The 27,664-nt window shown below is 43.5% G+C and overlaps 1 protein-coding gene across 2 annotated transcripts; it reads left to right on the forward strand.

Moving 5' to 3' along the window:
- The first annotated feature begins 67 nt into the window (after positions 1 to 67).
- aig1 (androgen-induced 1 (H. sapiens)) lies at positions 68 to 27,621 on the forward strand. 2 transcript variants are annotated; one of them, XM_084560456.1, is made up of 6 exons: positions 68 to 377; positions 8,139 to 8,294; positions 11,891 to 11,992; positions 23,833 to 23,948; positions 24,221 to 24,387; positions 27,055 to 27,621. In XM_084560456.1, exons 1-6 carry the CDS (start codon positions 237 to 239, stop codon positions 27,072 to 27,074), a joined length of 702 nt encoding a protein of 233 aa, XP_084416582.1. In that variant the 5' UTR covers positions 68 to 236; the 3' UTR covers positions 27,075 to 27,621. The 2 variants fall into 2 exon arrangements, with proteins under 2 accessions (XP_084416582.1, XP_084416583.1); XM_084560457.1 differs by lacking the exon at positions 27,055 to 27,621 and adding an exon at positions 26,872 to 27,040.
- Positions 27,622 to 27,664: the final 43 nt, after the last annotated feature.

The raw sequence follows: 27,664 nt of genomic DNA on the forward strand, positions 1-27,664 counted from the left end.
AGCTCTCCCCCCTCCTTCCGCCGCCGTCACCCTTCATCCCTCCCCCTTGCATCATCATCACCATAACACGGAAGCAGTACTCTGGTAGTGGTGGGGGGGCAGGAGAGGCGCGCAGCTCCACGGGGGGAGGCTAACCGGGTACAACAGCAGACAAACACAGAGGTTTTAGGGGGTGAGAAGAGCGGGCGCTGAGAGCCGAAGACAAGACACCTAGACGCGGACACGACGCGAGCATCATGGCGCTGATCCCCTCGCAGGTTCTCCGGGTCGCCATCCTGCTGTCCTATTTCTCCATCCTGTGCCACTACAAAGCCCTGGACATGCCGGCGCACCAGACCTACGGAGGCAGCTGGAAGTTCCTCACCTTCATAGACCTGGTGAGCTTTCATTGTTCTCGATTTATTCGCGCAAAACAGTCGGCGCACATGCACGCAGTGAGCTGCAGCCCGCCGGGCTCAAACGGTCATCCAGTGTTTCCGGGTCCCTGTCCTCGGCTTCGTTTAACGTTAAGGGGTAAAATAGGTCGTAAAATGGCACAGGATTGAATTAATCTGTGTCTGGAGCCTGGTTTGAGGGGCTCTGGGACCTGGTGGTTGGACCGGAGCAGGTGTTGTGCTCTAGAAAGACCCTCCTGTCGCAAACGCCTCCTCTCAGGCGGGCGGGAGCGCGCCGCGCGTTCACTGCGGCGTTGTGTGGAAGCTCTCCAGGTGGACAAGGGGGTTTGTAGTTTTGATTCTTCCAGGATTTGCAGAAGTAGGCCTGCAAACAGTGATGCAAAAGTTAGAAAGTGTCCTCATCGGCGCAACGACAAATGCAGAAATGCAGAAATGCAACGCAAGTACCCACAATACACCAAAACACCGACCGACTGGGTCTCTGCAACGTTCACAAGGCTTTTCAGCCCTGCAGGCCATGTTATAGACAAGAGAAGGTCTTCATGTCCTTCTATTTGTCTACTGGAATTTAAAGTTGAACTACTGTTTTTTACAACCTGGACCTTATTTCTGGCACAAAATACGACCTGGATGATGTCGGTTGACCTTGTTTACCTGTAAGTTGCTACTGCTATGGTTCGTCCACAGCCTCAAAATCGGAAAAACATTCAGCCATGTTGCAAAAAACTAGCAGTAGCAAATTACAGGTAAACAAGCCAACCGTCACGGGTGTTGGCGGCGCTCAAAGATGACATCATCCAGGTCAGAAGACGCCATCCGGGGTCTGTAGGTCAATCTACAGAACCCGGATGATGATAACAGGTAACTCTGGACTCAACAGGGAATAGCACTAGCGTATCATAACAAAATATTGGTGAAATTAACGAGTTTCGCAGCAGATAATGCGTTACTTAAAGGCTGCGTCTCGGTGCCCCAGTCACTCCCGCTATATGGATATACGCAGATCTAAATATCTCCCGAACGACAAATGACACAAAAGTTATATGGGTGAGTAAACGATCGTATTTTATGCCAGAAATAAGGTCCAGGTTGTAAAAAACAGTAATTCCTCTTTAATTTAAAGGAGTAAATTGATATTTGGTGTCATCCAAAGTCAGTCGCACAACGGCTTTTTGTGCGTCTGTAAAAATGTGGTGCATTGCATCGTGGGATTATGGCACAATTTTGTTCCACTGTTATATTATTTGTCATCCTTTAGATTATTCATTGAATGCATCTCTAATATGGGCACTAAACCGGAGCGCCGTGGAGTTGAATTTGTTCACAACAAAATCTGTTCTGATTGGTTTATGCAAAGATATTCTTTCCTGTTTCCTCTGTAATCAGTCGAAACGAGCCCCGTGATGAAATCCAAATGTCGTGTTACCAAGCTCGTATTCTGATAGAGAATAGAGTGTTGCTATGCTAGGCTAACACTGAGGTAATACCAACAACGGCAGTTCCTCTAATGTCCACTCGAGGCTCCACAAGCGAGTCATTCCCCACAGACCTCCATGTTTACAGCCTGGTTCTTTAGCTAATTTCTATATTCATGACATAACTCATCTGTTTAAATGATGTCAAGGCTTAAAGATATAAATAAGGGGGTGGTTGCTAACTCTCTGCCTTAGCTCCACTCAAACTCCACCTATCTGATCTTTCTTGAGTTAGCTGGGAGATTCGGTGGAGTCAAGCAAAGATGGTGACGACCAGAAGTGCCACACTGAGCTTCAAAAATGCTCTGTATGAAACCCATGGGTACAATCAGTGGTCAAAATGGTTAGTATTAGCATTGTTTTCACCATATAAACATTGAGTAAGCTAGTTGAGATAAAGCAGAGCATATGTTTTTAAACTAAATACTCGCATTTGTTGGTGCTCTTTCATATTATTGCTCTACACTTGGAATAGCTTCTCTGTGTATGAGTTGAGAGAGGCCTAATTCAGTATTATGGATTCCTTAATCAAATTGAGGACTTAACACACTTTATTGACCAACAACATTTGGAACACGACTCGACCGCACAAAGCCGACATTCATCCCACACAAAGCGCACATACATTCATTCACAAGGAGGGCTTTCTGCTGGAGACCGATGCACAAACACAGCGAGGCAACGCTAACGTCAGGGTGAAGCAGCTACAGAAAGGGTTTAAGACAAATATTTAGCCAAAGGTTATCTTCTTTTTAGGAGAATGCTGCTGTGTGGCAATGAACTAAAGTGTTTTGTAGGAGATGAGGATAAGTAGTTGGCAGTAATGCTACCTCCTGCTCTGTGGTGTGTTCTGTTTCGTCTTGTGATTATAAAACAGTTTCTGGTCTTTAATCACAAGATTATTCACAACTTTTCCAAGTTTTTCACAATTTCGAAAAGTTTTGTTTTTCCTTTTTTTGTCAATATGTACAGCGTAAAAGATAAAAACATCAACGGTAACAATACGTCACATTCAGGGGTCCAGTTACTGTGACCAGTTACTCATATTTTTTACAACTACCCAGGCATGTGTGACTCGGAAATTTGGATTTTTCTCTTCATGCTGAAAGAGTAATTCCAGATAAGGTTAAAAACCCGTCTGGTAAACGACATAGGAAAGGTTTAATAACTGAAGTTTAGATGTCCAGTCGGGTACCTTCCTCTGGTTCAGAGTAGCCAATCAGATGAGATCTCTGTGTCGATGTTCATGGTCAGAAACTTTGTTGAAAACATATTGTTGAATCAAACTACTGGATATGACTTCAAACCGCTGAGCATTAAATAACCTGGAACTTGTTTTTTTTTGTTGTTTGTTTGCTGTAAAAGTCTGCTAACCGCTAATTTATTGAATGCGAACCTCCATAGAGGTATGCTAACGGTATTAGCATGCAGTTCCTGCCAGCCGCTAAGTTAGTTCCTAAAGCTAATGTTATAAACAACAGAAGGGCTGGGTATCGCTGCTGGTTTCCTGAATCGATTTGAATCTGAATCACAAGGTCTCGAATCGATTCAACATCAGCTCAACTCAAAACAGTTTTACTTGATTATAAAAGAGATTTTCCCAAAACTTATGTTGTCATTGGTTCCAGTGGTTTGTGGTATTTCGACAACATTTACTTTAAAGAGAGTTCTCAGATATCTGTTTGCAGTCTTTAACCGTCAGGGGATCCGAGATGGTTCCCTGAGGAACGCCTTTGAGTTTTCCATGATAGAAACCTCAAACGCACAGGCGTCTTTCAAAAAAAAAAAAAAACACTCCTGATCATATTTCTTCCATTTTGAAACAGTTTTACTTTCCACAATATTCTCCCTCTAGTTTCTCATCTTTCAAGTTTCTTTGCTTTCATGCAGCTCTTCTCTGTCGTCATACTTTTTAAATCCGATCAGCTTTCAGTTCTGACTGTGCTCTCAGATTTGGAGCTTCTGTAGTTCAGATATGTCGATTAATCTTGTTGTGTGGTCTAGTTTCTCAAGGCCATAGTGAGATCTTTAACGAGAGGTTGCAGGAAATGTATATAAAATCTATCCGAGGATTTTATGAATCGATATCGGATCTTTCAAATCAAGAACGATTTAAATCGCAAAATCTTTTTTTTTTAAGTAAAAGTCCAGCCCCGATCGTTCCTTCTGTCACAGTGGTACAGTATTAAGGGTTTTCTGTCATTTCAAAGCTCACTCGGCTGCCTTGTTTATTTCCTTTAGCGTCAGTGGTTGTACATTTGTAAAGCTGCGGTTCTGCCGCTGACCATATCCCTGTGAACTTAGACTTAAAGCATTCGTCAGTGACACAGATAAAAATGTGAATAATTGTGCTGCAGGTCGATTTATAAATGTTCAGTGAGGGGCCCCAGACCTTAGTTCAGCTTTGGTTTAGTATTTTACTTACATGCTACTTTTCTAATAATACGGCTTGAGTGATGATGCATCTAATAGAACGTTAGTAATGGTCCTGAAAAGCTAATAAACATGGTCTCGTTAGCGGTTGAGGCCGTTTTTTTTGTGTTTTTTTTTTTTGAATAAATAAATAAAGAATTCTCTCTCAGAGAACATGTGTGAGCCTGAGAAATAGCTGTGTCATATTTTCCACATTAGTGCTCTCCTCCTGGTTAACGGTGCTGTTAAAGACCTGCACACACCAACAGCAAGCCAGGAAACACACAGCGCTGCAACATCTGGTTTCTCATCATACATATGTGTGTGTGTGTGTGTGTGTGTGTGGGGGGTCCTGTTTTTATTAAGTTGTGGGGGCCAGTTTTTCATGGAATACTTGGGGTTGTGGGGCCATTTTGCCATTTCTGAGGCTTGGATGTAGGGTGTGCAGTTTACAGTTAGGTTAGGGTTGGAGAGAAGGGTGCTAGGGACTGCATTATGTCAATGGAACGTCCTCACAAGAATGGAAACCTGACTTTGTGTGTGTGTGTGTGCCAGTTTCTCGGGAGAAACAAAAACCTGGAAATGCGTTTAGATTCATTTGGCATGTTGTTGTGTGTCGCTACTGCCCAGAGCCTTGGTGCTAGCTGAGTTATCATAGAAAGCCATTGCTTATGTAGCTGTCAAGCTAGGTCCCCCTTCAGACCTTGCATTAAGATTCATGGGGCTCAGATTGTGAAAGAGTGGTTCAGGGAGCATGAGACATCATTTTCACACATGGATTGGCCACCACAGAGTCCAGACCTTAACCCCATTGAGAATCTTTGGGATGTGCTGGAGAAGGCTTTGTGCAGTGGTCAGACTCTCCCATCTTCAATACAAGATCTTGGTGAAAAATTAATGCAACACTGGATGGAAATAAATCTGGTGACATTGGAGAGACTTATCCAAGCAATGCCACAGAGAATGAGTGCTGTAATTAAAGGTAAAGGAGGTCCAACGAAATATTAGAGTGTGACCTTTTTATTTGATGACGACTTTTTTTTGTTCGGCCAAGCAGCGTATATACAGTGTGCCTCGGGTCGGTTCTAGGACCATTTTTATTTATGTTTGGTACATGCTTCCTCTAGGACATGTAATTCTCAGGCATGGTGTCTCTTTCCATTTTAACGCTGATGACACTCAGATCTACCTGCCTGTAAACACGTCAGACATGTGAGACCTGCAGATCCATTCAGTTTTTCATGCGTTTATCTGCAGCAACAAAACACACGCACACAAGATTTCGGTTACGCAGCTTAAAAATTCCAACTGCACCGTGCCACAGAGAATGTGTGCTGTAATCAAAAAACTGCTAAAGGAGGTCCAAAGAAATATTAGAGTGTGGGACCTTTTTTTTTTTTTGGGCCAGGCCAGTGTATGTGGTTAATTATTGATGTGGTCATGTGGCCATGTTGATTTTAAAGGAGGTGTATGGAGCTAGGTATTTCCTCATGTATTTAGATTAATTAGTGGTGATTAAGGGGCGAGGGGAAACTTCCAGGTCTAACTAACGTCAGGGCGGAGATCAATTATGATTAAATGGACGTGTGAAGCCAAAGTCGTGACGCACGCATGTAAAACAGCGCTGTTCTTGGTTCTGGAGGTTTTAGAAATCCATTAGACACAATATGCAACTGCGCCCAAAATTATGTCGGGGTTTATTTGCATGCAGCGCCCAAAAATGAGGTCACATCTTACGTACCTAAAGCTGGTCACTTGCAATAGGATAGCCCAGGACGGATGTTAAATCTAGGTCTGAACAAGGCCCTTAGATTTGATCTTATATCAACACAAATGTCCGGTAGCAGACACACAGACGTACACAATCACCAGTAAGACGTCACTATTCAGACAATGCGATCACACGCTCATATGAACAATTGGCATCAAAACGCCTCCAGCGACTATCTGTCCCAGCACCCAGTGGGTGACACCCGATACTCCGAAGGGAAGAGAGAACGGTGGAGTCTTCCTCCTCCTTCACCTTTCTCTGGTAAAAGAAGGTCCCATCCATCACTGCGAACACATTGATGGGAGTGTTTGATTACACTAAGACGGAGGCTAAGATGCCGAGCTGGTCCGCTTCGTGTAGCTGCGTCTGGAGTGAAGTATTTTTGGTTGAGAGAAGCTGTGCATGGTGTACTTTTCTCGGGTTTTATTTTGCAGGAAGGCCGGTGTGTCCTGCCGTTGCCGTCAAACTTCCGACTCCTGCAGAAGTTTGACGGCAGCTGTTAGGAAAGTCAATTGTCCGCATTACTGCATCATTAATTAAACATCCCATCGGATATTACTGTGGGACCACTCTTTGAATAATGTTTCTGCATCATTAGGAGACTAATCAGCAACAATAACTGTAAGGCACTGTTGATAAATGATCACTTAGCTTCTCCTCAGGGTCCTCACATCTCACTATGACACAGCAGCAGGTGATGTACAGTAGACTTCGATAGACTTTACTGATTGGTCACAGTAGCTCAGTTGAACATAAAAAACACTCTTGAAAACCGCTAGTGAAATTAACTCTGGACAGGTCTCCAGTCTATCACAGGGCTAACACATTCACACTCGCACCTACGGCCAATTTAGAATCACATGAACCTATGAAATAAAATAAAAGCAAAAAATATAAATGCACAAGATCTGCATATGTACAAATCTATAAGAAATACAACTTATTATACATAGGAAGGTTAAATGATGAGGTGCAGTAATGTGCATGGAAAAAGCATTGACGTGAATAAGATGGAGTTGTAAGAAGCTGCTGCTTTTTAAAACGAGGTTGCCTTTTAACGTAGGAAGTCAAGTGCAGGATGTGTCGGCCGCTCAAGGGGTTTAAGTGTGAGGACACTGTTGCTAGGCGACGGGTAATATCCTTTGAAGACGGCAAATGATTTCGTGGTGATTGGACCTTGACGTTAAGGAAAAGAAGAGGAGTAAATCACTAATAGTGGGTTTAAAATTCTCCAATTCAAACTGATCTGCATAATTTTTGTTTTATTTTTATTTATTTCTTTACACATTTCCTTCATCTTCTTGTTGGACTGTGCTGCGGTCTTGTGAGACTGGTTTTGCAAGAAAAACGAGAGTAGTAGGAGATCCAAAGCCTGATTGAAGCTCAACAGGTCTGAAAGGTGATCGGATTTAAAAAGTGTGACGACAGAGAAGAGCTGCACAGAAGTAAAGACATGTGCAAGATGAGCCGACAACAGGTAGAATATTGTGAAAAAAAAAAAAAAACAAGTTGCGTATCATCTGCATAACGTAACACTTTACTGGCTGAGAATGTGCCGTAAGGCGAGAATGTCGCAGCATTTATAAAGTAATCTTAAAAATCCAAACTTTTGGCTGAAGCTGTGTTCATGAATAATGTGAGAAGGTTTAGAGGCGTCTTCAGTTTTACGTAAAGTCAATACAGCTGTAGATCTGAAGACCGAAAGTAAAGACGCGTCAACGCAGGTCAAACATTTGAATGAACATATTTTAACAATTGAAGATCATCTATGGAGTAAACTTTGTTATACAAACACGGAATAAGTTCAGTTTGCAGCTAATGTCGGTACACTGGTGGTTTGCAGCAAATTAGCACAAATTAGGAAACTGGTTCTCCAGATGTCTTACGTGCTCACCCTTTCTTGAACACTGAAACTCATTCGGTCATGCATGAAATTATATATAAGCCCTCTTTTGCTTCGTTCAGCCTTTATTTCTTTCTTTCTGTCTCTTCGTCTCTTTGAAGTGTTTGCCATGTGAAAGCACTGCAGCAGCGGCGGTTAAGTTAGCGTGCTGAGCTCTCTCTCCCGTTCCCCTCCCTCTGCAGGTGATCCAGGCGGTGTTTTTCGGGCTGTGCGTCCTGATCGACGTGTCCAGCCTGCTGACGAAGGGCGGCGACAGCAGGGAGCAGGAGCGGCAGCTGAGGAAGCTGATCGGCCTGAGGGACTGGATGATGGCCGTCCTGGCCTTCCCCGTCGGAGCGGTGAGGACGTGGACGCACACGCAAGCACACAAACTGCTAATCAATGAGACTTTTTAGTGTCAGTGGTCGTTTTTTAAATCAACGCATGGGGAAAGAGGATACTGATATGCATTACAGTGTTTCTCTGGGAACTCATGCATCTGCGATGGAGACAGTAGAGACAGAAATAACATGCCATCGTGTAAATAACATAAATAACGTTATTTAATAAAAGAACAAGGTATAGACCTGTTCTATAGGTAACCTTAAATGTCTTCTGTTGTGATCTGGGCGGGTGGCCCCGTTTGGGGCGCCCTTCTAATATAATGATAGGGGAACACTGCATTATTTCAGGGTTGTAACAGGTCCCGGGAGCTCAAGGCGTTCTAGTAAGCGGTTTAGGCCAGACCCTACGCAGACTGTAACACCGTAGCCTGACATGTACCACCTCAGAAATGGTGCTGATTGGTCCGCTTGGTAGTAGCGTGTTTCCTCTTTAGTATTTCCGGCTGCTTCTCCGTCTTTGCAATTTTCAAATTGATTGTTTTGGATCAATAAAGATGGAACCCATGGAGGAAAGGTTAACTGAGGAGATTCGGAGATACAAACATTTGAAAGACTCGTCTTTGGTGAAATTTCGTCGAAAGTTTCAGTCACCATTGTTGAAAGCGAAGCAGGAAGTGGAAACAAAAACACAGCACCGACTAGTGTCTGGGTGGAGTTGTTACAGAACGAGCCCATCAGCACCGGCGTAGGCTACGTACGTAGGTTACGGCATCTAGTCCCGCAGTACCTTAGAAGAACCTTAAGACAGTTTTGAGGCTTGTTGGGTTACTTAGCAACTATTATTAACTTGAGATTAGGGCCTTAATTTGAAAGGACCGATATCTATTCATAAAATTGTAGGATGAATCTTTTAAGAATACACGCCTGCACCCTCTTGTTAAATATCCAGAGATTAGGTCGACATCTGACGGAGATCCAGAACACGACAGAAGCTCCAACTCTGAGAGCACCGTCCCGACAGAGAAGAGCTGCACAGCTGCTTCTGGTGTCGTCTTTTTTTTCCAGTGAATGAAGAGCCTCGCTAATGTCTCTTTTCTTTTGCACATATTAACCCCAGTTAAACACTAACACATCTGTACGTAACCTTCAGCTGCACATATCGGTTGAATCTCGCCTGTGAAGAAAGAGGGAACAGAGGAAACTGTGTCGATCCGTCCTCCGTCGCTTCAGACAGCCAGACGGTGACCTCTGTCTGGACCTCGGGCTGTTCTCACAGCGCTGGCAGGCTCGCTCACATGCATACCCACTCTTTTATTCAAGATTTCAGTTGGCGGGGTGCCCCGCAGCTGCCACGGCCGGAGAACGCTGCACGACCGTCCGACCGCGTACACAAAGGCATGAATATGCACTCCATACAGCCTCGCAGAAACTAATCAGACACAGTTGATCTCTAACCGCCCCGAGCAACCCGAGCGCCGGTTGGGTTGCCTGCAGTAAGTGAGGCAACGAAACATATCCCCCCCCCCGGACACACACGCCTATAGAAGCCGTGAGCTGGCGCGCTGCCGTGTGTGTGTGAGCTGGGCACACAGTTCAGTTTACACACAGTACAATAGATATGATTATCACCACGGCTAATGTCTGAAACCCAGCCTGACTGATAGGGGGAAGGCTGTGTGTGCCTGTAAACTGTATGCATGTATAGCTGCAGCTACGTACGTCGTATACATGCAGGAGTGTGCAGGTGCATGTATTAGAGGCGACGTGCTTCCCGTTGCGGAAAATCGTGGAAGTTTGCGTATCCATGTACGTGTCAGACAGGAACAAAGCGTGTTTTTTTTGTGTGTGTGTGTGTGTGTGTGTGTTTCCTGCCACCACCGGCCCTGTTGAAAGCAGAGAACACGCCGGTCAGGGTACAATAGTTGGGGGGTGGTTGGTTCAGATCCCTCCAACTGGAACCCAGATGACGGTCAGGTAATTCCACCCCCGTCCCGCGGAACGTGGCCTGGCCTCGGTCCAAAACAAGCGGAGATACTTTAGCTAGCAAGCGTTTGTTAACTTATGGTGCGTTCAGGGCTCGTAGGACAGAAGGTTGGGCGGCTGGGTGTACCATCAGGATGTGTGTAGCATGTCCAGCTGTCCGCAGCCTCCTTATCTACGTTAATAGATGGGTTTTAATGTCACAGATGTGTACCACGGCTGTTGCCTGGAGTAGTCAGACTATCAGAATGAGTCTGGTGACACTCTATTTAGATTTTATTGTTGGGCGTGTTTCAGCTGATAAAGAGAAGGAAATACCTTTGCACACAACTTGATAGTCTTCCAATCAATCATAGACATTTAGTTGCAAGCAAATTCAACTCCATGGCGTTCAGATGACGTGTATGACTACCGTTACTCATCTGTCCATCACCACATTAAGCCCCGCCCAAGTGATTTGATTGAGATCTTTGCCAGATCATAATCGGTTCCCAACGCAGAGGCTCTAGACCAACTTTACCCAACCAAGGCAACCACAACTGGGCGCAAACTGGGAATTTTGTCTAGATGTTGTGACTCAGTACCAACCTTGAGCATCCTAACTGTACAATACATCTAACTATGATGAAGTGCTAACAGTCCAAGCTAAGTATTTGCATGTGGACATACACGCTTTGAGCATGTAACTAGCCTGGAAGGCACATGCACTTCCCTGCCCGCAAATCTTTTCAATGGAAAGTTGATATGAAGTTACCCACTGACGCGACTTCACGCCAACTTTCCGGTGAAAGCATGTCACCTGAGCGCTGTAGAGTTGAATTTGTTTGCAATAAAATGTCTCTGATTGGTTGGAGCAGGGGTTCCCAGACTTTTCCATGCCAAGGCCCCCCAAACAGCATTAGCTTCTGGCCGAGGACCCCCTTTGCAAACCCGCAAACAATGCTACAAAATATTTAAAGAAACGTCATCTTTTATAATGTGTTTTTCTTACTTTATCCAATAACTTTACTCAATTACTTTATTCAATAACTATTAAATTTGTTTAGCGTAAGTGCTGCCTCATATTTTATGATTTTATTTGGCCAGGAGTTCTTAGATTTTTTTGCAGCAGTGTCCACAGTGTCCCGGTTTCGAAAACCACTGGGTTGGAGGACTATCCGATTGCATGCAGTGGTATTTTATTTTATTTTCTCTGTATCAGCTGAAACATTCCTCGTAATCTCTAAGGTGTGTTACCAGACTCAAACAGGCTAGCGTGCAACATTTACCGTACCAATATTTTAACCAGTAGCATATCAGGATGCTAACAGTGGAATTATTTGGCTAAAAGGTGCCAGGGGTTCAGCTTCTGGAGACCATGACTGTGATTTTCCGTTGATTCTCTGTTCAGTAATTTCTGCTCGTTGTGTTGCTAACGTAGCACGGCAAAACACATTCGACCGCATTTTTATTTGGAAGTGACAGCAACAAACTGTGGAAGGACTAAATACCCTCGGTGTAGGAAAGTGGAAGGGGTTGCCTGACAGCACGGCAGAGTTTTTCCAGCTGTTTGGCATCGATACTCTCTGTGAATGCTGCTTTGTTCTGGTTGGTAACTTACCTTCTCTCTCTCTCTCTCTCTCTCTTTGCAGTTTGTGGTGTTTACCTTCTGGAGTCTGTACCTGTACAACAGAGAACTGGTCTACCCCAAACTACTGGACAACTTCATCCCTCAGTGGCTCAACCACGGCATGGTGAGTTGGATTCTCTCCACTCGGTGACTTATGCAGAGTCAACTATATAGATTTTATTTAAGAGCGTGCACAATAGAAAAATGTGAAAGTCTTTGGCGATTAGACCCGATAGAGGTTGTCTTGAGGGGTAGAGGGTAAGGTTGTTCACCCGTGGGTCTTGACATTGGAGGTGGCGACATGACATCTGAAAGCAGCAGAGGAGACGGGTATTAAAACTAGGCAGCAAGGACACGATTAGCTGATTGAGATTGTGGCAAATATCTGATTAGTTAAACTGTAAACTCCCATAAGAAGCTGATTACAGCAGTAGGGGGGTAGAGATAGTTATTAAGAGGAAAAAGACAGCGTATGACAGAATATTAAAATATTTAATCACATTATTTCCATAGTTATTGCAATTTAATACTTCATTTATTTGTTTTAAACGTTCCTTGAAGGGATATTTGTGTAGTTTTATTACTTTATTACTTAGCGACATCTCAGCTGCTCAGTTTATAACCGCCATCGACAGTAAAATGCAGATAACTTTGTTCTCGTTGATAAAACCGTCCGGCAGGACTTTGAGGCCGAACTAGACGTTCAGCGGACACGTTTCTTTATCCGCTCCTGCTCTCTTTACTTTTTCTTCTTTTTCTTTTCTCAGTTCTGACACCACAGAGCGCAACGTTGACCTCTGCAGGGTAAAAAATATTTAGCACTGCTGCACTTTAGACTCTGCTTGCTTTCCGAAGTGTCGCTGCTGCTTCCATCTCCTCCTTGGTTTCCCAAATTACGGTCAGGGCCGAGGTCACGATGACAGAACGTGCAAGAGTTAATCAAAAAAAATGTGTCGTGTTAAAAGAAACTTGACGCAACTCAAATCAATTCAAAGAAATTCTAAAATGTTCTTGTAAATATGTTAAAAAAAACTGGAACACTTGAATATTTAAGACTGCAACTCTTCTTTGCAACTCTAAAAATGTTTGAGATACAGATCCAAAGGTGGTGCATTTTATCTTTTCTGACTTGGTGAGAACTCTGTGTTGAATAATGGCTCCAAAGATATGAAATGTCTGCAAAAATATGCTGCACTTCAGACTTTGCTTGCTTTCCAAAGTGTCGCAGCTGCTTCGATCTCCTCCTGGTTTCCCAAATTACGGTCAAGGCCGAGGTCATAATGACAGAATGTGCAAGAGTTAATCAAAAAAAATGTGTAGCATTAAAAGAAACTTTGACAGAACTCAAATCAATTCAAAGAAATTGTAAAATTTTTTATAATATGTTAAAAATTTTACATTGGTGAACATGGATATATAAGACTGCAGCTCTTCTTTGCAACTCTAAAATGTCTGAGATACAGATACAGATCCAAAGGTGGTGGATTTTATCTTTTCTGACTTGGTGGGATCTCAAAGATATGAAATGTCTGCAAAAATATACTGCACTTCAGACTCTGCTTGCTTTCCAAAGTGTCACCGCTGCTTGGGACTCCTCCAAGTCTCTGAATGGCTTCAAAGTTTTGAAATGTCTGCACGTTTTTACCCTTTACATGCAGCTTTAATGGACTGGCTCAAGCATAGGACTCGTATATTCCTCCCTGACACGGCTCTAGCTCACCCCTAATGGGAAGCTGGAGGATATTTCCATGGAGAGGAACCCCCCATGCCCCCTCCCTCCACCTAGGGAAACCTCGCCCAGACTGCTTTGAATTAAGTGGTGCTTAAGTGATTTATCGATTGATTGATCTCCATATTAGAGTTCTGCATGGCCGGGCATGTAAAGATTGTCCTTCTTGGATCATTACTCATGTCAGCGGATCATAAGCGCCACAGAGCGCTTGATAAATCTTATCAGCGCCCGAAAGCCGATGCCGGTGAAACCTCTGAATTTGAATAGTGGCGGGCTGGGCTTTGATTTGCCATCTAGAGGAAGCAGGTTTAATCTAATGTTTAGACAACGACTCACAGAGCTGCACGCCGCGTCTCCTGACTGATAACTCTGACAGCTGTGTGTGTGTTTGAATCGCGTGAGATAATCGGGAGATTTTTTTCCAGCGCTCCGTCTGCAGCATGCAAAAAACCTCCTAATGAAACTTCCTCCTGCCAGAGCGAGATCCACGCAGGGGGAGGGAGGGAGGGTAGAGGGGGAGGGAGGGAGTCTGCCGCCATCATCGCTTCTCACGCCGCTCGTTTCGATCGAAAGAGACAAAGGCGGCATGTGTGTCCTGTCTTTTTTTTTTTTTTGGTGTCTCTTCTCCTTCTCCAGGAGGTGATGTAATAGAGCGGTTGCCATGGCGCCGTCGCCAAGCACCAAAACAACCGCAGCAGTACCAACAAAAAAGAAAACGTGAGCAGATTGGTGTGTGTATGTGTGCGTGTGTGTGCGCGTGTGGGTGTGTGTGTGTGTGTGTGTCTGCAGAAGTGCGAGGGTGAGTCCAGTCCGGTTGTAAATATTTTGCAGTATTCCATGGTATCGCCGCTGTTTGTTTACCCTCGCTTCCACGGCAACCACGTCGGCATTCCCATCGGAGGAGGGAGGGGTCGAGCGATTCGTTGAAGTGTCCAAAGCTTCTGGATGTGGGAGAGAACAGAACGACGTGCTAGCAGCGGCATCAGCTCGTCCGACGGGGGCAAGGGGCGGCTCGTCCGCTTGTTGCCGCGGCGCTGCACCTGTACCGGGTTGCTACGGGCAACGGAATACTAGTGCGTAATAAGCGGTTAGCATGGGCAGCGAACTGTCGCTGTCACTCTTCCCGGGTGACCTCCTCCTTGCAGGTCAGGGGGCTTCTGTAACCGTGGTAATGTGCCAATCGCGTTTCCCCGCTGCATTGCATTGTGGGATATGTATGCATGGTAATAATATGCATATAAATCGTACATATTTTTTCTTAGGGTACTGTTTTATATTCAATTCATTCATTTTCTGTAACCGGTTGTCCTTTAGAGGGTCATGGGGGGGTTGGAGCTTGTCCCAGCTGTCATTGGTGCGAGAGGCGGGGTACACCCTGGACGGTGGGATGGATTCGAACCCAGAACCTTCCTTCCTATATGTGGGGCATCAGTGCTGACCACCACAGCACTGTGCCGCCCCCCTATTTCATATTTTAGTGCTCAAATTCTAGATGCATTCACTGAATAATGTCACAGTGGAACAAAATTGTGCCATAATCCCACAATGCACTGCGCCACATTTTTGTAGATGCAAAAATAGCCGTTGCGCGACCGAGCTGCAGACTTTGGATGACGCCAAATGCCAAATATCAGTGTACTCTTTTAAATTAAATTCAAGTAGACTAATATAAAGGACATGAAGAAGAAGAATAAACCGTCTACTTCTTGTCTACTATATGACCTGCAGCGTTGAAGAGTCCTGTGGACGCTGCAGAGAGATAGACTCTGCAGGACGGCCCCGGTCCACAAGAGCATGACGTGTCACTCCCCTCTTTTTTCTTTTTTTTTTTTATTGCTTTCGCCATTATAAATTACACGATTCAGGGGTGGGGTCCTGCTGTTACCAAGAGAGCGAGAGCAATCAAAACAAAATACACAGATTTTTCAGATTTTTTTTTTTGTGTTTTATTTAGTTTTATCCTCGAGGGAGCTTTTGTCCTACTTCCACGTTAGCTCAGACTCTTCTGAGCGAACGCACAACAGTGTCCTCGCCGGCGTAGCAAAACCTGCAGAGGGTCTAATGGTGCGAATGTGAGTGTGTGTGTGTGTGTGTGTCACCCTTGCAGTTCAAAAAGGCAAAGACACACACACGCGCACACACACACACAGCATGGGTTCTCCTAGCAACAGAGGATTATAGTCTCACACTGGGTCTGACGCCATTGACCTGTGTGACACACACACACACACACACACACACACTCGTCTCTGCTTTGCTTATTAATGCTCCGCTGGCCAGGGATCAGCTGTTTGTTCACATCTGGTGAATCATTGTCGGCTCTGGGAACATTCACACTCACACATTCACACTTACAGACGAACCCGGGATCAGCATCGGCGCTTAACCTTCATCTCTGGTGATGCGTTGTTATCGCTCTTTTTGTTTTTTGTGTTTTTTTTTTTGCACGTGCGTGACCCGTTATTTTTACCTCAGAGGTGTTCGGTGACGTATTTCCAGACAGAAGCAGCAGCAGAACGATGATTGTCGACCTTCCTGAGGCAGCGTAGTAAACAAATACCATCGAACGTCGTGATCGGTTAATGAGCACATATGTTTGATGCAGAGAAAGGGAATACCTCAACAAATTCAACTCCACGTTGAGCTCAGATGATGTGTATGACTTGACTTAACCTTCTGTCCATCACCACTTAAAGCCCCGCCCATATCAATCTGATTGGTCGGGCATATCTTTACCAGAATCAGTTCCCGAGGGAGAGACTCCAGATCAGTTTCCCAGCACAAAGCAAATGTTTCGGCATTGTAGCTGCTCTGGCTTCCGGGATACGACTCTGCAGCTTGTTCCAAAATGTCCCCAACGCTTCATGAGGCCCAGTTCATATCAGATATACGAGGCTCAGATGAAGACCCGCCCCCAAGTGATCTGATTGGCCCGTCAGATTTTTGCAGGAGCAGAATCGCTTCCAAATGGAGAGACTCGTTTTAGGTATTAAACTCAGAGCTTCTGGACTCTGAGTTGACATCCATCCTCAGTCTATTTTCGCTACTAAACCAGGGATTAACTCAGCGTCCTGTCTATGTGCCAACACTTGTTATGCACCGTTGGAAAGCTTAATTTCTTGAGATTAGAATGATGCATGCCATCTCAGGATACGGTCATAACTGCCAGCTGGGTGAACACTTACGTTAGACTAGCTGCAAACAAAGAAATCTGAGCCTCACAGTATTCCAGGATAAAAGACAAAACTCCAAAGTCAATGGTCATTTTATGTTGCCAAGGGTCCCGTAAATGTCCTTCAGTAAAATAGTTGGTCCACACCAATTGTTAAGTCTATAAAGCTGCAGCAAACCTTCACAATTTCCGCATGTATTAGCCACACCGTGATACCAAAACAGAACTGAACTTTTGATTGACACCTCGCTTGACCCGACATACGACTGTTTACTATGTCTTTGATACACTCTTGGCACAGCTGGTGCTGATCCTTAGAAAGAAAACTGTGTAAAATACTAATTTTCTGTAGTGTTATTGTCAAATATGAAGTGGGACTAGGTAAGACTTCAAGGTTGTGTTTTCCATTGTGTTATTTGAAGGTGAATATTATTGAAAACATTTTTTAGACGGACATAAAATCCTTCTTTTTCGGTGTATTCAAAGTCCTGTTACTCAATGCCAGTTGCACTTGCGACAGATTCTGACTGTGTTATCTTGCAAAAGTAGCCAAAATCATGGCTGTACACCAAATTGTTCAAGAACAGCTTTAACTTTACTTGGGTGTGCCCTTTTTTTAGCCATTTTAATGACCAAACCTGACCCAACCTGCTAAACATGTTAAACTATATACATCATCTTTCCTGTTGGTAACATGTGTCGTTGTTATTTTTCTTCTCTAAATTCAGGCTGAATGTGAATTGCAGTCAGGAAACACAAGTCTACAACTCCTAGGCCCATGTAGATTTGGATGAAATGAAATTAATTACTTGAATACTTCAACCTTTTCTGCATTCGGCTGCAACAATCAACGAATGGGCCTCAGAATGAGAGAATAACTTTAGGAAATCAGGATATAACTGTGAAATATGTTAAAAAAATAAACTACAAAATCATTCGAGGCTCAGCAGAAGCTCAGCTCGACCAAACACTTGGATTATATGGCCGGTATTACTGCAGGTTTACGCCAGTTCAAAGTCAGACACAATTTGACTGAGTGTGTTTTTGATAGACCCCGGTGCTGGATTGTCCTTGTGTGACATGATAAGCTCCTTATGTCAGACGACCGTTGAGGAAAAAAATGTCAACAGCAGACTTTTCATTTGATTTTTTTCCGGGTTCAAGCGGAGTTCAGTTTATCGGTGCAGGGTTGCGGGGCTGAGCAGCGAGCTCTGCATCAGCTGCTGCACTTTGACCGTTCAAACTCTGGAGAGCTCACTGGTGGATTCTTATCATGTTTTGAAGCCACAAAAGTTTATTTATAATTCTGCTCGGCGTGCAGATGTTTCCAGAGATGTTAAAAGCGTCTGACCTGATCGAATATTTCATTTTGATGTTGTAGCGCAGCCTTAAAAAGTTCTTTTGGACTTGAGTATCACTCCTTGAAGGGTAACATGAAGTGGATGTGATGGTTTGTAGCAAAGATTAATAAACAGATTATTTATTTTAAAGACCTCTGCACACTGGGCATCAAATAAAGTTAGAATAAGTTTTACTGGTTAGAAACAGACATCGGAAACGAGCATTTCACCAGTTTCAGACCGTCTGAACAGGGCTTCGTTCTGATTTGTTTTAGCTCGACAGGAACTTGAAGAATCAATGATAATATCAGGCTTTGTTGAAAAAGTTTAAACATTTGCTGCCTTGAAATGGAACTTGTGATATTGTGGTTTTGACAGGTGAAGTCTTGGCTTTGTGTTCTAGTGATATCGCCAGCTGCAACCGTGAGAACACCTTTGCTAGCCAACAGGTAGCATCTATACGCCATCGAGGCCAGGGACTGTAAAACAAAACTTATCAGGAAAATACTTGAACGTACATCAGCATTATATTAACTACCTAAAATGACGTGTATTTTAGTGTTTTAGTTCGGCCCAAGTCCCGCCCACTAATATGGAGGAGGTGGAGCTTATGACCTATTCTGCAGCCAGCCACCAGGGGGAGCTCTACTTGCTTTTGCTTTGGGCTTCACTTTTCTACAGTCTGTGATCGAGGCTAACAGTTTAGCTAGCTAGCGCAATAATGGAAATGTGTTGTAGTTTATGGAGCCCAAGTCCAATTTGCATTTGCGCACAAAACCAACCCACCGAAGGGTCCAAACTGGCCCGGACGATAAATTTGCATTCGTAAAAGTCCGAAAATGTCGTAAAAGACGTTAACTGCAATTTTTCAGTAAAAGTAACATTCATTCATTTTCCATAACCACTTGTCCTCAAGAGGGTCGCTGGGGGCCTGTCCCAGCTGTCATTGGGCGAGTGTCAGGGTACACCCTGGACAGGTCTTTTAGCTTTAGCTACTGCTAATTCTAATTTCTCCACATTTTCATAAAGTTCTTCTTTGTATTAAAACAAAGGTAAAAGTTATTTTTAAGTTCTGGTGTTATTATGTCACTGGTGCGGCCCCGTTGAGATCAGACTGGGCTGAATGTGGCCACTGAACTATAATGAACTCCAAATGATCTGTAAAGTTATCCTGGGTGTTATGTAATCTGAGTAAACATTAACCTTTATATCAGGCATGGCACTTATGTCATAACACCTTTAATCACTTGTTAAATCATTTGTGAACAAATCGTAAAAATTTAAACCACTTTTGACCACATATCCCATCAGCCTCAGCTGCAGGAACAAGCTGGAAGTCCTTCCTTACTCAAGAGGCCACTCAACTAGAGCATGTAGTGATGGAGATGGAGGAACTTTCTTTGCCTAATTGTTTTCAGTTGACGCTCTGCTTTGGAAGAACCCATCCTGCGGCACATCTTCTATTCCTGATGCGTGACTTTTATAGTTGTTTGTCCTTGTTGAAAGCGCCCTTGGCCATGTGACTCTACCTCGCCCTCTGCGCCCTCCCCCCCCAGCTGCGTATCCCTTGTGTCAAATGGTTTGTCCCGTTTTTAGCCCCAGACCGCAGGATCGAACCACCGCCGTTTGCCGAAGAGGGGGGATTTTCCGCGGAGGCAGAAAGCTGGCTGCCCGAGTGAAACCGCAAACCTCGGCGGTGGAGGGGTGGGAGGGGGGTAAGATGGACGGAGAGAGAGTGAGAGAGAGAGGGAGAGGGCAACAAAGAGAGAGACCTAGAAACCAAAATAGAGAGAGAGAGGGACAGCGAGAATAAAGGGAGCATTATTTACGAGCATCGAGTCCTCTGAGCGGAGACTAAACTTAAACATGACCAGGAGGAAGGAATTCCACTGAGGCACTCTGGGTAAAAGTGCACAGTCAGGAGGTTTGTGTGTGTGTACAGTATAATGATGGGAGGGAAACCTAGAATTTAAGACCCCGGGAGATGTTGTTACTCTTGTCGGTTTGCGCATACTTGGTATCTTCAGTCTTTTCAAATCTGCCAAGAAAATTCCTAAAAAGAACCGATTGGTTGGAGTCAGGTTGTGACCTTTACGAAATAGTCTCAGGAATGTGATGTTGCTCTGGAATCTGCTTTGAATGTTTGAGAACTTGTGTTTGTGTTTGAAGGAACGTTTGAGGAACGTCCTGATCAGATCGGGTCGGTGTCGGGCTTTAGCCCTTCAACGTTAAAATGTCTTCTTCCACTTCGTGACTCTAGCTAGTGTCAAAAAAATAAATAAACGAAGAAGAAGATGACTTTACAAACAACACCGACAAACACTGAACGTTTAAAAGAAGAGAAAAGTTTCCTGGAGACAGCGTCAAGGAGAAACATCTTCCAGAGAGGGTTAGGGAGTTTATGGCAGCGTTGGATGACCAGAACATTTCTGGAGTAGAGAACACAAGGTACCAGCTACCCTCTCCACACTACATTAACTTTGACAGAAAGATTTATTGGACTGAATCCAGTCGACTCTCGGAGAAGACAAGGAAGACAAGGACAGACTTTAGGAAGACACAGGAGACCAACTCCAGGAGAAGACAAGGAAGACAAGGAAAGACTTTAGGAAGCTACAGGAGACCAACTCTAGGACATTTAGGATCTGGTCTCAGGATCAGATCATCCGATACTGAAAATTAAAAGATCGGTGTCTTTTCGGGGGGGCACAGTAGTCGTTTTCTTCTTTGTGTTTTTGGAAACTTTGACACCAGCCAACCGCCATTGATACAGAAGAGGAAGAGGTTATTTTGGCGCTACAGGGATATGGTTTTGTTTTATGGCAGACCTAAAATACTTAGCTACAAAAGCTCAGACTGAAGCCTGACCCATCTGATCGTTGGTGGATTGGGCCCTGATGCCTTTATAGGAAGGTCCCCATCAGGTTAAGCCATAGCTATGGAGTAGAAGTGATGCAACACTAGAGATTTCCATTATGTTACACTGTATGTAATGTATACCCTGATGAGGCATAACATTATGACCATGTTCCTAATATTGTGAAGGTCTCCCTTGTGGTGACTCATCAGAGAATGGACATGGGCCTTCTGAGGGTGTCCTGTGGTGTCTGGAAACAGAATGTTGTTAGTGGGGGGCCTTTGAGGGGAGGGGCCTCTGTGGATCATCCCACAGATACTTGATCAGTTTGGGATCTGTTCTTGTGCTGTTCTTCATGTTTTTTTTAGTTGTTCCTAAAGTATTTTTGTGGCTGCATCCTGCTGGGGATGTCTGCTGCCATCAAGGAGTGTCATTCCTATGGGGTGGGGGTGCCTGGTCTGGTCTAGGTGGGTGCTACATGTCTAAGTAACATCCACACCAATGAATGCCAGGTCCAAGAGTTCCTCAGGAGAACATTGGATTGTCCCAAGATGGATTAAATGTTATTCACTTCTCCTGTAAGTGGTCATAATATTATGGCTGATTGGTGTATATACAGCAAACAACATCTTTTCTTATGCAGTCTACACTGTATACATCTTCTGTGATTAGTGGAATCGTGAAGTAAAAGTTAAAATTAGAAATGGTTCATTCTTAAGTGGAATTATTTCAAATCAGTTATTATTTAGTGGTAAATTAATGAAACGTTTCATCAGTTAAAATAATCACCATACTTGTTTCATGTTCCTAAAAACAAGGAGTTTTCAATCAGGCATACACCGTAATAACTAATAATCACCAACTCTTAACATCTCCTTCATAGTTTTTGCTCTAACGTACCTAATGACAAACTTTAGTGGGAACATTGAAATAAATGAAGCAGTCGCACTGATCCACAGCTGTGCTCCTGAGAGTGCAAATGAGGTAAGAGGTTTCAACTCTGCTGAGACAATTACGCCTCACTGTGTGTATATATGTGTGTGTGTGTGTTTATGTTTGTGTGTAGAATAGGCCTGTGTCTGTGTGTGAGTGCCCCCTGGTGGATGTTGAGAGGAGCTACTCCAACTGGAAGCTTTGATGAAATGATTCATTTACTGATGTTTGGTCTGTGAAAATAAAAATATAATAATGTTGGAATCATGCAGAGAACTTGAGGATTTCATAAATGTGCGCAAACAATTATCAGATGGTGATTCACATCAACACCCATCAAAGACGATCCTCGAGTGTTTGAGTTGCTTGTTTGATGTACAAGGTGTTGGACTGGACTTGTCCCACCAAAAAGGGCTCACAGAGGTCTCAGGACCTCTAGAGGATGAGCATCTGGACAAAATGCTCTTTCTGTAAAGACCAGTAAGATCTAGAACAGTCTTCCACTCTCCATAAGGGAGTGTCCCACATGACAAACCTTCAAAACTAACCTCAACCAGTGGTTGAAATCAAACCAGTGTAGTAACCATTGACTTTCATCTTCTTAGTAATGTCCTGTCTTCTCATGTGGTCTTATTGTCCTGTCCTACGTCTTATCATGTTCTTGTGTTACCTGCCTAGAGACTGTGGATGCAGATTAGCATTGTTACTATAGATGTAGGACGAACTATTGAAAAGTTAAACTTTTACAAAATATGGTGAAATGTAAAAAGATTAAGGGGGGACTTGCTCTCATAAAGCTGCAGTGATTAATGAGTGGACACAAATGACTCAGTGATGATTTCCTGATGAAACAGAAGAAATGTGACCGGGTGATTATCATGATTCACCTTCTTATGAAGTCAGTGTAGGGGTACGTTAACCCTCTGAGGTCTACAGTATAACTGGCCGTTTTTGACTACTTTAGGTTTACTTCGCCTTGTTTGGTGTCATTCTGTTCAGCACAGCGTCACATGTGTGATTTTACAGTTATTTTTTCATTTTGACATCCTGTATTAGCACAGTGGACCTAAAACCACACTAAAAACATAAAATCCAAGTAGGAAAAACTTGGATTTATCACTGTGAAAACCACAAACATGTTTAATAAACCATTTTTATAATTTGGAATCCAAATCTAAACTGTAAATTTGAAAAGCTTATGTAAAAACTTAGCAAACAACAAAGTTATTTACAACTTTTTACAACCATTTACAAATCTGTCAGACGTCACAATAAGTAATGTCTAAACGTCACAAATCTCTCCATAGATTGTATATAACATCATTCCCACAACTTGTCCCTCTTCCTTATCAACCATTGCCATATCATTTTCTGATTGGTTGATGTGATGCATTTTTCCACCAATTTTTGCCTTCGAGCACTTGAAGCCGCCTAGCGCTCTCTGCTTGCTAGCATTTTCCTCTTCACCAAACATGACGACAATATTCATTAAAAAGCATGACATATAGTATTTGTAATGAGTCTAGTTTTACTCGGCCTATCAACACGACTTAAAAACTGGTTTATAGTTTGAAGCCAGCACTTTCCACACAAGTTGAAACGGAGACTCGGCGACACTGCGTCTTGCTGCTACGTCGTCTTAAACTGGTCATGTGATTTGGACGTCGACTCCAGTGGGTTAAATGTGCAGTTCCACAAATTACCACGAGAGGGTGGTCTCTCAAAAAGAAGAGTCTTCTTAAACATCCATCCAAAAAGTGTTTAAGTGTCAACAGTTTGTCTCTCTTCTTCTTTTAATGAGTGTAAAGAGACACTAAGAGTTCTGTTTCTGATTTCAGCTGCTCTCCTGTTGGCAAATTTTGTCCTAAATCCAAGGATGGCCACTAAACGGTCCTTCATCTCTCTCTCCCCCCTCTGTCTCTGTCTCCAGCACACCACTGTTCTTCCCTTCATCATCATCGAGATGCGGACCACCCACCATCGGTACCCCAGCAGGTCGTGGGGTCTGGCCGCGGTGTGCTGCTTCGGGGTTGGATACATCCTCTGGTAATGAACGTTTCCTGCATTAGGTGGTAGTTTATATAAATGGGATGTTGATGTTCATTTTTGGTTAATTGAGACACAGTCTAGGCTAGTTGGGCTTTGTTCTCAGCAGAAAACTCTGGAGTCTGGTTCATCTTTGCTCTGTCAGTTTAGGCCTAATGCAGTTGAGATTTTTCAAGGTTTAAATTCCAAAACTAGTCTCATCCTGTTTTTTTAAATTGTATAAAATCGTTGCTAATATCAAAAAAGATAAAGCCTCTTCTGTTCCCGTCCAGGACGTGTTGGGTGCACCAGGTGACGGGGGTGTGGGTGTACCCGGTGCTGGAGCACATGGCGCCGCTAGCTCGTGCCGTCTTCTTCGGAGTGATGACGGCGGTGATCTGCGTCTTCTACGTCCTCGGAGAAATCCTCAACAGCTACATCTGGGACCAGACACACACAGGTACACCTCACCAAAGATAAAATAAATGACTGGAAATAACAGGAGGAAGCCAGAACACCTCCTGGACAGCCCTGTTAAGTTATGTGAACGTTTTTCTTCTCCTTGACTCCAACAGTCACGATCAAGTTTTTGATATTGAACTCTTTAATAAGTTTAAATTTAAAGTTAATCATTGTCGCGTCTTTAAGTTTTGACTTAAAAAAAGCGATGGAGGAGGAGGAGGATGATATGATTTGAATACTTCACATGTTTTAATTAGACAGAACTATAACTATAAAATGGAGATACCTTTGAAACAAGGCTCTGCAACCACAGTATTACAAAAACACTGGCACCATAAGCGTAATGGACTGGGTAGATCCATGAGTTAGAAGCTGTTTCTCTAAAGCTTTTGGAAAGTGGATCAAATTTTAATTCCCTCCTAAACAACCTAAATAAAATAAATGTTAAGTTTCCGGCAAGACATGAGTTGAATCTGTCTGAAGCTTACAGAAATGTTAAAACTTGTTGTCAAGATGAGAAATTATTGGGTTTTCTTCAGTGGATAATTTAAAGGGGAACTACTGTTTCTTACAACCTGGACTTTATTTCTGGTATAAAATATGATTGTTTACTCACCCATATATCGTTGGTGTCATTTGGAGTCGTTCAGACGTTATTTAGATCCGTGTATATCCATATAGTGGGAGTGAATGGGGCACCGAGACGCAGCCTCTAAATAACCCATTATCTGCCACGGAAATCGTTCATTTCACCAATATTTTGTTACCATACGCTAGTGCTATTCCCTGTTGAGTCTGGAGTTACCTGTTGTCTATTCACGGACGTGCAGAGGTTCGTTGTTCTTTGGCTAGCTGTTCATCCCCGTCAGAGGTTAGTAGGTCAATCTACAGACCCCGGATGATGATAACAGGTAACTCTGGACTCAACGGGGAATAGCACTAGCGTATCATAACAAAATATTGGTGAAATGAACGAGTTTCGTGGCAGATAATGTCTTATTTAGAGGTTGTGTTTGGGTGCCCCAGTCACTCCCACTATATGGATATACGCGGCCCTCTACTGGAGCTAAATATCATCCGAATGACTCAAATGACACCAAAGTTATATGGGTGAGTAAACGATCGTATTTTATGCCAGAAATAAGGTCCAGGTTGTAAAAAAACAGTAGTTTCCCTTTAACGTAATAGGTTGTTTTAACTCATATTATCAAATTAAAATAAGACGTAATCGTTAGTTATAGCTTTGAGTTGAAACAGAGATTTTCTTCAGGTTGGGTTTTAAAGCAGCAGGTGAAACTTTGGTTTCTAAGTTTTATTGACTTGAAATGTTTTACAGTATCTCACAAAAGTAGTCAGTGTACAGCTCGTATAACGGTGTAAATTTGCTGTCACCTCAAAATAACTCAACACACAGTCATTAATGTATGAACCGCTGGCAAAAACCCTAAGTGAAAATGTCCAAATTGTTCCCAATTATCCATTTTCCCTCCCCGGTGTCATGTGACTCGTTGGCGTTACAAGGTCTCAGGTGTGAACGGGGAGCAGGTGTGTTAAACTTGGCATCATGGCTCTCGCTCACTCTCATACTGGTCACTGGAAGTTCAACATGGCTTCCAAGCCCAAGTCGTTCAAGTGGCTCCTTCAGTTCCACATGTCTGGTGTACTGAGGTTAAGTCTTTTTATTGGGGACGCCCGTGGGTGGTGTCCACCTTAAACACACATGACCAGGCTCAGGTAACAGCATTTACAGGACGTTCAGATTAACTCTGTGCTCCTGACGACGAAGGCTGTTGGACGAGAAACATCTTTAAACAAGTTTGCTCAAAGGCCAAATAAAGTTCAGATCTCCTTGGTGTTTGCCCAAAACTTCAGCACACTTTTCTTCGATTCATCTGGAAAGCGATGAAACGCAGAGAGAGACGGATGCAGCATCTGCCGCCCAGCCACCTCCTCCCTCCTCTCCACAGCCACATGCCGACACTCTCTTCTCCTCCCCCACCTCCTCGTCTCCATCTGCTCGACAGGTCGGCAGGTATTTGAATCTCCAGAAGCCTGCAGCCTAAGGCCCCCATCCAGACCTCGCATTATACAAGTGTCCATGTCTAAGTCCCTGTGTCTCCATCTGGTCTTAATTAAAATGTGTCTCCACGTACGTCCCCAACTAGCACTTGAGATCTGATCTCAGTTTGCGAATGAACACCTACATCGTTTGGAGGCGCAGACAGCTGCTGTCTCAAATCAAACTCTACCTACTGCTGTTTCAGAACCAAGAACACCTGGTTGTTGTGCGCGCGCCATGACTTTGGGGAGGTGTTATATATTTTCAAACAAGCTGTAAAGTCTCTCTCTGAATGTACATTGGTGAAGTTATTTGTTTCGTTATCTTCTTCCACGATTTTAGTTACTTTGTAAATTCTTGTCAGTTACAAAAACTAAATATTTTAAAAGGACATTAATTACGGGCTTTTTCCTTTTCTGGTAGGTGGTCTTTAATGTGACCCAGGACTCATTGTGTGTTCACACTACCAAAGGAAGGAGGACACATGTGTCCCAGACCACCTTTAATCTGGGCGCTTGCAGTCGGATGCAAGGCGTGAACTACTCCTCTTCCCCTACCTGTCCTCTAAATCTCTTTCTTTGCTATTTTTTTTTGTCTTTCTCTCAGAAAAGGTCAAAGGTGAGTGAACTGTGTGGACACCTAAATCGGCTTCAGATGACGAGGAGTCGAGCCCCTCCCCTTCCCCCAACCCCAGCCCGCCCACCCAGGACAGCACAAGAACGAAAAAAACAAAACAAAACAAGCGACCTCTCTGGACAAGCAGTAACTGTATCTGTTACAAAAAAAAAAAACAATAAAACAGGAAGAAAAGACGGGAACATCATCAGTTAGATGTAAATACAGAGGAAAGGTGACGGATGGAGGCTAAACTCATCGTGTTTTTGTTTGTGCTCTATTAGCGTTAATTCTGTTGCAGCTAAAGCAGCCGGACGACAATGAACAACAACTATACACGACATAGAAGTACTGAAAACACTCATAACACGTGTACTGTACACATCTGCTTCTCTGGTCTCAAAGTGAATGAATTCCTTCATAAGCTACTACTGAACATCGGTAATGTGTTGGACATTATTATTATAATTATTATTCTTATTATTCCTCATCTTCCGAGTCATGTATGGAAGAAAGTAGACGTTGGTTATAACTTTAAAAATCAATAAAGCCTGAGTGGAAAACATTTCCTGTCTGCTTTGAATTTCTACAGCTGAGAAAA

This window comes from Chelon labrosus (genome assembly GCF_963514085.1).
Source record: "Chelon labrosus genome assembly, chromosome: 14".
NCBI classification, from domain to species: domain Eukaryota; kingdom Metazoa; phylum Chordata; class Actinopteri; order Mugiliformes; family Mugilidae; genus Chelon; species Chelon labrosus.

What these genes read in the sequence shown, in the direction of transcription:
- aig1 (XM_084560456.1), top strand. Translation starts at nt 237, where the DNA reads ATGGCGCTGATCCCCTCGCAGGTTCTCCGGGTCGCCATCCTGCTGTCC. An exon ending in AGTGGCTCAACCACGGCATG is followed by an intron (nt 11,993 to 23,832) that starts GTGAGTTGGATT and finishes CTCTGTCTCCAG; the next exon opens with CACACCACTGTTCTTCCCTT. An exon ending in GGGGTTGGATACATCCTCTG is followed by an intron (nt 23,949 to 24,220) that starts GTAATGAACGTT and finishes GTTCCCGTCCAG; the next exon opens with GACGTGTTGGGTGCACCAGG.